This window comes from Ornithodoros turicata, chromosome 8 (assembly GCF_037126465.1).
Source record: "Ornithodoros turicata isolate Travis chromosome 8, ASM3712646v1, whole genome shotgun sequence".
Taxonomy (NCBI): Eukaryota; Metazoa; Arthropoda; class Arachnida; order Ixodida; family Argasidae; genus Ornithodoros; species Ornithodoros turicata.
In genome coordinates, this window is record NC_088208.1 from 21,457,178 (window position 1) to 21,470,047 (window position 12,870).

Sequence of the window (12,870 nt, forward strand, 5' to 3'; positions counted from 1 at the left end):
TTATCGTAAATACATTTTTGAGTATCTTGTACATGTCTGGCTTTAAGGGATGCTTGATCGTGGATCAACTCTTAGTTGGCGTTGGTGAAACTGGCCCTAACCTTCACAAATAAATTTGCCGTCGTGCACGGTGTAAGGGAGAAAAAAATGCTTGAGGCTGTAGGCTTGTGGCAGGTGTAATAATAGTTTTCAGGCGTGACAACACGTTTCACAGATTTATCGAAGTTGGTTCTGTAAAATGTATAGATAAATTTCACACTCTGAAATACTTTGTGCAGCTGGTGATGCTGAGAAGGTGTGGAACCTCTGGGAGCATTACGTGATACCTCGCATTAATACATAAAATCAGTGAATTAGTGATGACACCCTAACAAGAAATGACTATTCACAGTAAAAAATAAGGGAAGAAAAAGTGTAACGGGCATTGCCATCACAGTTGAATTCAACGCACTCCCACATCGCATTATCGTGAGCATTCCACCACAGTACACACACACACACACACAAACAAAGGGCTGAGCATGTGCCCAAATCGGGCAGCGATAAGTGCAAGAGCCAAGTGCGTGGTGAAAAGTACCATGGCAGTCAACACGGGTGTCAGGTACTGGCGAACCCACTGTTTCTGTCTGGTTTAGTTGCTTACATGCTACCATAGCATACCTGAAGACGGCGAGTGATCCTACAAAACGCGCATCTTACATGCCTTTTCCGGAGACGTGTACATCAAACCATGAAAATCAAATCACGGGAAGTAGCAGAAACTCGTCTGCTTCGCATTTCGCAAGACAACCGCCAGAGCGCGTGTGCTATTCCGTACCACGTGATCGCAGGCACGCGCTACACGGCACGTGCAGTCTCGTTTTCGTAGATGAGGTAATTATCGGACGTGTATTCTTTCCAATATGTCCTCTTTAAACATCTTGAAGCCTAGTAATTACTCATCGGATATCATGGAAAAGCCGAAAGGATCTCCCATGGTAAAGGTTGTCAACTTCATCCTCCACAAGGTCTTTCGTAAGTATACCTCAGTAAGCGACGCATCAGTTGACGCTAGTTGGACCGCACTTGGCAGGGCATATCGGTCAGTTTTGTTGGAATCGTACGTGTCAATGTATAAAATTATGGCTTCAGTATTAAAGTACGTCACGTTAACTCATCCCAGTGCATGTCGGGCCATCGCCACCACCACAGTATTGTTTGCGAACGGCAGGAGTCAACACAAAGCGTAGCGCTAAATGTGCAGTAAAGTTGCTTGTCGTAATTAATGTCATACTGATAATGTTCGCGTGAGTCGTTGCGACTATCCTACAGAAACAACGTTGCCATGCCACTTGCCATCTGCAATTGTTGCAGAATAGACTGACTTACTCCTTCAGCACCATGAGGCTTACACTGCGCGTATATGCAACAGTGAAAACCGTTTGAGATTCAATGCATTTTCAACAGTGCAACGTTATATGCCTCGCAGAAGGCTCCTTGTGTTGTTTTTGGCGTCATCGTGCCACAGAGAACGGGAGGAACGGCAGTATTGGTACGGCGCGTCACCCGGTGCGGACCGCACCCCCCGCACCCCCCTAGTGACGCCACTGCCAAGTCATTCTAGACAGTTCCATGAGCTTTGTGGCAAGTGCTCAGGCTATCCCTGTAATAAACCGGAATTTGTTCATAAAATGCATGTATTCCATCCTTCCGAACATCCCCTGATACCAGAAAGATTCCAGCACTGATGATGTTTGAAGGAGCAGTGCCAAGACATTTAAAATTTCCTAGAAACTGTTTTTTTTTTTTCTTTTCTCTTTCCGCTACACACTGCTTTTTATCACCGTGCAACTCAATTTACAAAATTTCGCGTTGTGTGGAGCGGCGTGACATTGGAGGTGTGTTCCTATGTGATGCCATGAAGTACACGGCACAGTGTGACGTAGTGTGTGTAGCGTATAGAAAGCAGACGCGAGGGGGCCTTCAGAACGGTGCTCCCATCAGATTCCCCCGCGTCAAGTACGTACGGAGTGACGTTAACCTCCCATTCTCATACGGGCTATCTGTAGGTGAGGGGTTCTAGGGTGCAGTAGATCCGTCCCGTGCGCTGAAGGTCACGTGATCGTTGTTCTTGCGCATGTTACATGTTGCACATTACATCACAGAAAAAAAAAAAAAGAACGAAATGTTTATGGAGGGCGCCTACGACTGTTCCTTTAATATTGTAACGATATCTTCGACGTTTTTCCGTTCCCCTTTGTTAGGTCGCAAGAAACCAGGATCCATCGACAGTCCTTGCTCCGGCGAAGGAAGCTATTTATCGTACTCAGAGGTCGACCTCGAAAGCCTCAGCTCTGCGGTGCGACGTACACAGGAAATGCTTGGCAGGCCACTGACGCCCCCTCTCAAGCCTCCGAGGCACATCGTACGCGATGAAGACGAATTCTGTACCCCGACATCGTCTGCACGATTTGATTTTAGTAGCTCACAAGTCTCCGAACGCACGCAAACGAAAGATGCCGCAGTCGAAGCATGCGAACGCGACATTGACCACTGTCTGGAGCAGGACGACAACTATTCTGTGACGTACGGCAATGAAGAATTCCAATTAACGCCACAACGAGTGACTCCGCGAAGCACTAGGAAAACGCCACCACAAAGCTCAAAATCCGTCCAAAACTTGCCGGTGGATAACGTTGAAGAAACTCGGCGTCCTAGGCATGCACTGTCCAGGCATCCTTGGGGGCCATCTCCAGAGAGAACTACAAATGGAAAGGCACCCAAGAGGCCTACGAGTCATCGTGACGTACGTCTCACGCCATGCGTGAAGAAGAGCGTAGCCGGGCTGACGAAAGAAATTGGGGTTCTGAAAGAACGAGACTGTTTCACTGGCAGCGCGCTCCCAGCAGACCATCGAGTGGAGTCTATGAAGCATTCCCGTTGTGTCCCCGAACGAGCTGCATCTGTTCCCAAGCTTCTGTGTCAACCCATCGATCGGACGGCACACACAACAAGCGCGAAGCTTGATGGTAACGGGGCTTTTGTACCCGTTGACGAAACCGTTGATCCGCAGAGCAATCGCTTAGTGGGCTTTGGAAGGTGGTCGTGTACTCCACGAGACGTCTCGGAACCCACATCTTCATGGAGAACCTCGAGAGGCCTGGAAGGTTTTCAGAGGCGAGCTTCTGTAAACGCGGTGGTGACTACGATACCGCGAAGTAATCGGACCCATGATACCTCTCTGGATTCTCTAAGTCGAAGACCCGCGACATGCCCTGGTACAGGGAAAGCTTCGACTACCCGTTCTGGAAGGCGTCTTGTGAAGGTCGAACATCGACCACCGACGCCGTACTCGATGTCGCACTTGGAAACCGCATATCAGGACGCGGCTCCTTCTAAGTTGTGCAGGACCAACGGACAGACCAGTCTTGTCCAGGGCAAATCGCCAAAGGACCGCGGAGATGGGTCGTCTCCGTTCTTGAAGACGTCTCCGTTCAGTCGATTTCGACATTCCAGTTACTCTGGTGTCATGATGGCCTGTGGAGACGAGTCCGTGCTAAGCAGGGCCCGCCTTCCTCGCGTTCAAGACTTGTAGACTGTGGTAAAGTAGGTGACGCTGTCCATGCACGAAGTAATTTAATTGCCTTTCGTTTGCAGTCAGTTCAATTTTTAGTTTGCTCTGAGAAATGTGTTGTTGGCGCTAGGTTTCTGTGCGCGATTCTTCGCGGCGCCAAAGGCCTGCCAAATGGCAGACGAAATAAATCTTATTTATTTCTTTACAAATACTCTGTTAACGTGAAACAACAATCTTACGATTAATAAATACCATATTTAATGAACTGTGGACGTTGTTCCGGTTGCATCGCGTGTACGGAAGAGTCTTGGGTAAATGACTGGGTCGTCTCTTCTCGTCTGTACTGAGCTCGTGGGTGCTCTCACAAGGTGCCCTTTGTAACGTGACTGCCCTATCTAGAATATTATATCTGTGTGGTCTGTATATAGCTATACCTATGTATTTACAGCGTGCCATTGCGTCCGGCAAACAACTCATGTGTTGTCCATTACTATTATGAGATAGCACTCTACCTCATGAAGGGAACTAAGGTCCTGTGGGGAACCCTGGACTGTAGAAATTAATAAAGGCCATGTAAGTCGCGTAGTATAGACGTTCGCCACCACCCAAGTGAGAGAGTACGTACATCATAGGCACACGCAGCATAATCCCCGTACGTGACGTCTGTGTTGTGCAACATCCTGGACGAAAGACAAAGGTGGACAACATGTTTCATTCAGACCTGGACAAAGAATGCTGTGCTATGAGTGAGATCAGCGAAACCTGGAGCACTACTCCAAGAGGGTGGTTGGTTGGTTATAATGGAGTTTAGAATTTGGGTAATTTAATGGAATTTTCAGAATCCAGAAACCGTTCCTTGTCTCACACATTTCAGCCCAGCCCACCTGAAAGCACAAAAAGATGTTTGCCTTTATGATATCTTCTTGGAACTGATGATGTCCACTGTTGTTTCTGTGCATGAACCGACATAAAAAGTGCGCAAGTTCAACATGCATCCATATCATCGGTACAGGTATAAGTGCTAGATCTAAATCACTTTCCTACAGTGAGTGTACGGTGTGAAATCCTACTGTTTTAACACGGGTGTAAAACTTGGCGAACTCTAATGTCTTTGTATTGTTTCGTTGTATATTCTTTGGTACCTGTCAACCAATTTACTGATGTAGCCAATGCATCCAGTGGCGGCGATACAGTCAAGGATGAGTCCAGCCCCGCGTTTCTCGCTTGGGTCTTCTCTATTGTTTTTTTTTTTTTTGGGGGGGGCGGTGTTACCTAGCGTTTGCTGCTAGCCTATATAGTGTAACCTAACTTCAGCTGCCGATCCAGGGGAGGGGGAGACCCCCCCCCCCCCCCCAGCTTGGATCGGCAGCTGACCACAGTACCACAACGTATCTGGAGGTGAGTTATCCTGCAAAGCGCATTTTACAAGCTTTGCACAGAAATTTGCCCACGAAGCCCATAAATATCACGAAAAATAGCAGAAGCTCATCCGTTTCACATTTCGCGAGGCTTCCGCCAGGGTGCGTGTGTTATCCGTATCACGTGATTGTGAGCACGCGCTACGCAGCACGTGCACTCTTTTTTTTTGTGGAGATCGTGCGACGTCAGCCTTCCGTAAGCATGTACAGTACGTCGCCGTTGGATAAGAAGGAAAAGCTGAAGGGATCTTCCATGGTAAAGGTTGTCAACTTCATCCTCCACAAGGTCTTCCGTAAGTATACTTTGGTAGCCGTACATAGCAGTTGCCATTTGCAGTGTTGGCGGGCATATCGCTTCGGGGTAAAGTTCAAAGTGGCCTGGTGGCTTGTGAACTTAAAAATACCAGTGCATCACGGGATCGCTCTTTTTTGCGGCATACTCTCTACGTCACGCGGCATCACTCATTCACTTACAGGCGGTCTAAAGGAAGGGTATGGGTTTCCGGAGGGGGTGTGCCGATCAAAAGGACCTGTCCCGTGAGCTTGAGGTCAGCTACAGCCATCGTTTGTGGGCAAGATCGAGACCGCAGCCAAAAACGAAAAACTTGTGGGAGCCACTGCTTCAAGATTTTCGTTTTTTTTTTTCGTTTCCTCTTTTCAGGTCGCAAGAAACAAGGATCCCTCAATAGCCCTCTCTCTGGCGAAGGAAGCTATGTATCGTACTCGGAGATCGACCTTGAAAGATTCGGCTATGAAATGCGGCGGACACAGGAAATGCTTGGCAGGCCACTGACACCCCCTCTCAAGCCTCCGAGGCACATCTTGCATGGTGCAGACGAGTTCTGGACCCCGGCATCGTCTCCACGATGTGATCTCCGTAGACCACAAGTCTCCAAACGCGTGCAAACGAAGGATGCCGCGGTCGAAGCATGCGAATATGACATTGACCAATGTCTCGACCACGACGACAAGTATTCTATCACATATGGTAGTGTAGAACTGGAAGTAACGCCACCCCGAAAGATTCGGAGAAGTACTAATAAGCCGAAACTGCTAAGCTCCAAAAAAGCTCCACACGCGCCGATGGACAATGTGTTGGCAGAAGGGAGAACTCAGTGTCCCACGTGTGCACAGTTTGCGTATCCTTGGAAGCCTTCTCCAGAGATAACTACAAATGGTAATGAATTTCTCAAACGAGACAATTTCACGGAAGGTGAATTTCCTGAAGGCTATCTACGCTCGGAAGCCACATCTTCAAGGATAAGTCTGCGGAAAGGTTTTCAGAGGAGGAGGGCTTCTATGGACGACGTCGTGACCACGACACCGCGTAAGGTCCATGATTCTACTCGGGATTCTCCGAGTCGAACACCTGCGACGTGCCCTAGTACTGGGAGAGCATCGACTTCCCGGTCAGGACGACGTTTCCTAAAGGTCGAACACCGACCACCCACGCCGTACTCGACGCCGTACTCTGAAGCCACATCATCGCAGGAGTATACAGGTCCTTCTAAGTTGTACAGGACTAGCGGACAGACCAGTCTTGTCCAGGGAAGACACAAATCGCCGAAGGACCGCGGGGATGGATCGTCTGCCTCCCTGAAGACCTCTCCGTTCAGTCGATTTCGACATTCCAGTTACTCTGGTCTCATGATGGCCAGCGGAGACGAGTCTGTGCTAAGTAGCGTCCGTCTTCGTCGAGCTAAGGACTTGTAGTCTGTACTAAAGTACATTATACGCTAGCCTTGGACGAAGTTACTTTTATTCCATTTAAACTGCATTCAACCTGCGGGAATTAGGTGCTGGTGGTGCTGGATTTCTGTGCGCCTCTTCGCAACGTCAAGTGGTAGATCAAAGAGATTTCTTTGCAGATGTCAAAATCTTACGATTAATAAATATTCTGTCCAATGATCCGCGCAGGTAGTCCCTTTCATTAGCATCGCTTGTGTAAGCAGATGTCTTGGGCGAAGGATCACTTCGTTAGAAGCGTCTGTCAAGAATGTGGACACAGAAAGAAGAGAGCAGTCTTTCCCCTCACCCTCTACTCACCTGTCCTGAGCCTTTCACTGAAGCTCACATCTCGTCAAGTGTCTCCGCCCACTGCTGTTTCGTGGCTGCCCTCACCCAGTGGTTTATCCAGATCCCCCAACATCCCCCCCCTCCAAATGTTTGTCAACACACTCAAAATTTTTCCCGTGTGCTACTGTTACAATGTAACCACACCCCCAAAGTTTTTGCACCCCTCCCCCCGCTCTTACGGTTCTGGATAAGCTACTGTCCTTAGCGACCCGAAGCAGACAAATTTTAGGTGTAATAAACGCTACCATCATCATTCAGCGACACGTCACAGTGTGCCATTGGTATCAGCAGTGAACAACTCCCGTAAACTGTCTCTTACCATAATGAAATTTTATAAAAATTATTTGTTTTGCCCTTACTGTAGAATTTAGTGTACTTCCACATCGTACGCCGTGAAGATGAAGTGAATTTAGAGATCCTGTGGGGAAGCGTGAGCTGCAGAAACTAAGCCATTGCTATGCCAAAAGTCCAAAACATGCAATGCAAACTATATAAGGTATACATGCATCTCATATGGCGCATATCAGAGCAAAACCCTCGTATGTGAATGCTGCGTTGTGCAACACATCCCGAGAGACACATTTTTGAGTCAAACCTTATATCTGCAATAATAGCGGTTTGGTGTAGATGTACAAGTAAGGTGGGCCACAGTTGTGTGGCTACATACAACACGTGCCGCAGGGTATAGGACGGCGGCCCTCTTCCACGTGGGGTTCTTTTGACGTGCCCCGAAAATCTCCGACATACGGTGCTGGAACAATGTTTGCGTCTCCCATAGTACTACCGTTCTCGGCCGGGATTGAACCCTCGATCTTCAGTTTAGCAATCCAACACGTTACCGACTTAGATACCGCGTTTTTTTTTTTTTTTTGTTGTTGTTATTATTAAAGGGGCCTGAATACATTATCTTATTTCAATCAAATCTGCACAAGCAATGTTGTGTTGAAAGTGACGTCGTTCAACATTGCAGAATGTTGGAAAATTTTAATGCAGTGGGTTTCTACTCACTGAATTTAGACACTGTCCCTTGAAAAGGGGCACCAAATGCTCATGTTCAACATGTATTCAAATCGTCAGGATAGAGATAGGCGCAAGACCTAATTCATCTTCCTACATTGGCGATGTATGATCCAACAGATGAAGAGTTCGACTATTTTAACACGGGTGTCAATAGTACTTTTCCAAAACTACTTCTACGCATGCGCTGCGGCGCCGATGACATTGGGTGCGCCGGGCAAGGTTATCTCCGCGTTCAATAGATTGCGCTGGATTGGACGACAGAAGTGGGGACTAGAGTCACTAAATAGGGGAGCAGAGTAACGACACTGAGCCGCGCCGGCGAGCGAGACTGCCATCTTGGGTCCAGCGCGGATGCGTCGCCGATCAATGGGACGGCAATCTCCCCCTTCTCCGCCGGAGAACAGTGCGCAGTCGAGCCAGCTCGCATCCGAGGAAACCGGTTTCGGATGGAGAGGACTCAACATGGGCAGCGGGTTCTTGGAAGGAGAAACCACGTGACACGGTCGGCCCAATCGCGGACACCGAACGGCGGCTCCGGCGCAGAAAAGGAATGCGCTACTCTGTACCCCTATTTAGTGACTCTAGTGGGGACCACTGGGGAGCGACGCGAACTTGTCGGTCCTAGAGTCACTAGATAGCGGTACAGAGTATCGCATCCCTTTGCCGCGCCGTAGTCGCCGTTCGGTGACCGCGATTGGGCCAGTCGTGTCACGTGGTTTCTCCTTCCAAGAACTCGCTGTCCATGTTGAGTCACTGCATGCAAATCCGGTTTCCGGGGTTGCGAGTTGGCTGGACTGCGCGTTGTTCGCCATCGGAGAAGGGGGAGTTTGGCGTCTTATTGCTAGGCGACGCAGCCGTGCCTGATTCAAGATGGCGGGCTCGCTCGCTGGCGTGGCACAGTGTCGCTACTCTTCTCCCTATTTAGTGACTCTAGTCAGTCCCACTCCGAGACCGGTGCTTTGTGCTACCCATGTGGGTTTGTTTCGGTGACCGCTGAGGGTGGTTCGCTGGGTATGTGAAAACGGCATAGAAATCGGACAGGAAGGAACCGCGTTTATTTGGCTTCGGGTTCGTCGGCTTCGTTAAGAGGCTAGAAGAAAACCTGGGAGGTAGAGAGAGAGTAATGGTGGAGAGCAAAGGAGTTGTACGAAGGCGAGACCCTCTCCCAGCGTCCAAGTCCCGGAGGCGCCATGATCGAGATTCTGGATTCGGCCACAGCCTTTCCAAGTGTGAAGACCAGGCGCGTTCGTTGCCATGGTATCCAATCCAATGCAAGTCGTGTTTGCTTCCACTGGGCTCAATGTGCCATGCCGTGCGCGAAGTGTGTTTGTTTTGTCTGCTTTGACGTGTGCGCTTGGATTGTATCTCATTCCGTAGGGAACGGGTATATTGTACTGGTTTAAACCCTGTGCTCCGACGTGAAGAAACGGCGCACAGAACTCGTATAGGAGACACCGCTCGTAATACGCTAGACCTGTCGTAGCGACCATGGCGGCTCACATGTTGAGATGCCCCCTTTCGCTGGCTTGGATATAACTAATAATAACGATAACTAGAACCAAAGAACCTCATGTGTTTCACATTACGCGAGGCTATACCGCCAGGGTGCGTGTACTACTCGTATTACGCAGAGCCATATATTAAAAGTGAGTCTGGCCATTGGGAGGAGTCACAAAAAGAGGCTCGACCTGTCAATCACAGTTTCGCTCCTCTGATTGGTTTGCTTTTTACCAAGGGGGTCGCCATGACACCATACTGCCACCCAAAATGGCGACGAAAACAAACACAGTGAAGCCGGGATTTCGTGACAAAAAATTTTCACAGACTAACCTGATTTTACGCTGCAAATGTACATCCTAATATAAGTTTCTCGGAAATCAGTTTCAACTTATGCTCATCCATCGATATCTAACTGAAAATAATACGTTTTGTCGCCGGTGTTAGGCCTAGTGAACACGGCGATCACAACGAAACCATAACAAAAACGGCGCTGTGCTGTACAATCTTATATTTAATTGCTAGATTTCATGGATATAAACATTCTTGCCTCTTATATTCCAACTATTCATGTGGATTTGTTTAAAAATCATACCGACAACAGAATGTGTCCCAGCTGCCGGCAGCGGTACAACGACGGAAGCAGACGACAATTCCCGACGTGCCTTACGCTCCCTAGGTGGCGCTCATCAAATTTGCACCAAAAATCCACTACTTTTGCAGATTACGAGAGGTATCCATTTCAATCCCATCCAATCCACTTGCCACCCAAAATGGCGCTGCCCATGTTGGATAAGGGGGCATTTAGTGGGGATAGGCTGATTGATAGTGCTCCATATTTCAAGACTTCATTGGTCGGAAAGCTGAAAAAGTGGGTGGAGCTTCAGGTATAGGCATGACCCATTAATGGCCAGACTCCCTTTTAATATACGGCTCTGGTATTACGTGATCGTGGCACGCGCTACACCGCACGTGCAGACTTGTTTTCGTAGAGATTGTCGGTCGTATCCCTTCCATGAACATGTACGGGTCGTCGCTGCTGGATATGAAGGAAAAGTCGAAACGATCCCCCGTGGTAAAGGTTGTCAACTTCATCCTCCACAAGGTCTTTCGTAAGTATATACTTCAGTAGCAACACAGTGGTTGACATGCACTCTGGGCGGGCACTTGGCAGGGCATGTCGCTTCGGTACCGAGTAAAGTTTAAAACTGCTGATGGCTTTGTGAACTTGAAAATACGTATCCGGCACGGGTGCGATACTTGCGGGGTACTTTCCACGTCATGGAGCGGCGTCAGCTTCACTCAAAGTGGTGCTAAGCGCAAAGTGTTGCTACCTTGACACCGGCACAACATAGGAACCACTGCGTCGTTGCGGCCTACAATTCTGAGCGGGCTCTCATTGGTCTGCGCATTAGTTTGAGGAGACCAGTCCTAGGTCTCTTCGCATTCCCGTGCTTCTCGAGGAGGAGAGGGATAGAGAAAGCGAATACATTACTGTGTCTTTCTCTGGTAAATAACGACGCAACAAATGCATCACGTTCCTTTTGTGTTGGTATCAAGGTAACGACTCATTTCATCTCGCGACGAAAAATCTTCGCATTGAGAGCCCGTTTAAGGAGGGGATTAGGCTTCCGGGTTAAGAATCATGTTAAGTGCAATTAAAGTTACCTGACAGCTTGTGACTCTCCGTGACGTAATCATCACTCATTCACTTACGTGCTGTCTGGAGGAGGAGAATAGGTTTCCAGACGGTGTGCAAGTCAACAACTTCTCTCTCGCGCACGCTACAGGTTTGTTATGATCATCACTCCAGCGCAAGAGTGCATGGTACTTGTCGCATAGCACAGCACACCGCAGCCAAAAACGAAAAACGTATTGAGCTGTCCTTCACTGCTTCTTGAAGATTTCAACTATCAAGGCCGGAAGAGTGACAGTCGTTCTTTCTTTTTTGTTCCTAACCCCGGTCCTTGTGTCACGCTGGTCACCAATTTTTAGCTCTATCTATACATTTTTCCGTTTCCTCTGTCTTAGGTCGCGAGAAACGAGGATCATTGGATGGTCCTTCCTCTGACCAAGGAAGCTACCTATCGTACTCCGAGATCGACCTCGAAAGCCTCAGCTCTGCGATGCGGCGGACACAGGGAATGTTTAGAAAACCGCTGACGCCTCCGCTCAAGCCTCCGAGGCACATCTCGCTCGGTGCAGACGAATTCTGGACGCCGCCATCGTCTGCGCGTTTTGATTTTCGTAGACTACAAGTTTCCAAACGCATACAAACGAAGGATGCCGCAGTCGAAGCATGCGAAGATGACATTGATCATCGTCTGGATCAGGAGGACAAATATTCTGTGACATACGGTAGTCATGGATTGCAAGTAACGCCTCCCCGAAACGTTTCGAGACGTTCTAAGAAGCCACCACCATTAAAACCGGCCACAATTGTGCCCGTGAGATACGTGCCGGCAGAAGGGAGGTCTCCGTGTCCCAGGCGTGCGCTGTTCGCGTGTTCCTGCAGGCGCTCTCCAGAAAGAACTACAGACGGCAATGCTCGTCAGAGACCTGTACGACATCATGACGTGGGTCTAACACCGAGCGTGGAGAAGCATGTAGCCACATCCACTAAAGAAAATGCGTTTCTGAAGTGGGACGACTTCATTGGCAGTGAAGATCCACAAGATTATCTGTACTCGGAAGCGACATCTTCAAGGAGAAGCTCGAGGAGACTCAAAGGTTTCCAGAAGAGGCCTTGTGTAGACGGTGTGGCGACCACGTCGCCTCGCAAGACCCATGATTCTGTTCAGGATTGTCTGAGTCGAAGACCTGCGACAAGTCCTGGTACAGGTAAAGCGTCGGGTTCCCGATCTAAAAGACGTCCCATAAAGACCGATGACCGACCGCCGACTCTGTACTCGACGTCGTACTTGAAGGCCGCTTCAGCATATTGGGACATGGGTACTTCTACGAGCAAGGTGTACAGGGCCAACGGGCAGAGCAGCCTTGTCCAGGGCAGGCACAAATGGCCAAAGGATCGTGGGGATGGATCGTCTCGATTGGCGGAGACCTGTCCGTTTAGTCGATTTCGACAAACTGGGTACTCCGGTGCCGCGATGGCCAGTGGAGACGAAGCTGCTCTAAGCAGGGTCCACCTTCGTCGCGCTAAAGTATTGTAGGCTGTACTATATACGTGACGCAGTTAATTGTATATTGTCTGAATTAAATGTGCGGGAACAAGGTTTTGTTGGCTCTGGATTTCAATGCGCGTCTTCGCGATATGTCTGCCAATTGGTAAGTTACTCTCCAGTGCAC

General features: G+C 49.0%; 3 protein-coding genes across 3 annotated transcripts; all 3 read left to right on the plus strand.

The window, feature by feature from the left end:
* The first annotated feature begins 803 nt into the window (after window positions 1-803).
* Window positions 804-3,818, plus strand: LOC135366060 (uncharacterized). The gene is made up of 2 exons (XM_064598707.1): window positions 804-1,014; window positions 2,244-3,818. The coding sequence occupies exons 1-2, from the start codon at window positions 903-905 to the stop codon at window positions 3,572-3,574; spliced, it is 1,443 nt and encodes a 480-aa protein (XP_064454777.1). The 5' UTR covers window positions 804-902; the 3' UTR covers window positions 3,575-3,818.
* A 1,277-nt stretch (window positions 3,819-5,095) lies between these two features.
* Window positions 5,096-6,879, plus strand: LOC135366061 (uncharacterized). The gene is made up of 2 exons (XM_064598708.1): window positions 5,096-5,264; window positions 5,633-6,879. Exons 1-2 carry the CDS (start codon window positions 5,174-5,176, stop codon window positions 6,682-6,684), a joined length of 1,143 nt encoding a protein of 380 aa, XP_064454778.1. The 5' UTR covers window positions 5,096-5,173; the 3' UTR covers window positions 6,685-6,879.
* Window positions 6,880-10,525: 3,646 nt separating this feature from the next.
* Window positions 10,526-12,798, plus strand: LOC135366062 (uncharacterized). The gene is made up of 2 exons (XM_064598709.1): window positions 10,526-10,676; window positions 11,596-12,798. Exons 1-2 carry the CDS (start codon window positions 10,580-10,582, stop codon window positions 12,732-12,734), a joined length of 1,236 nt encoding a protein of 411 aa, XP_064454779.1. The 5' UTR covers window positions 10,526-10,579; the 3' UTR covers window positions 12,735-12,798.
* Window positions 12,799-12,870: the final 72 nt, after the last annotated feature.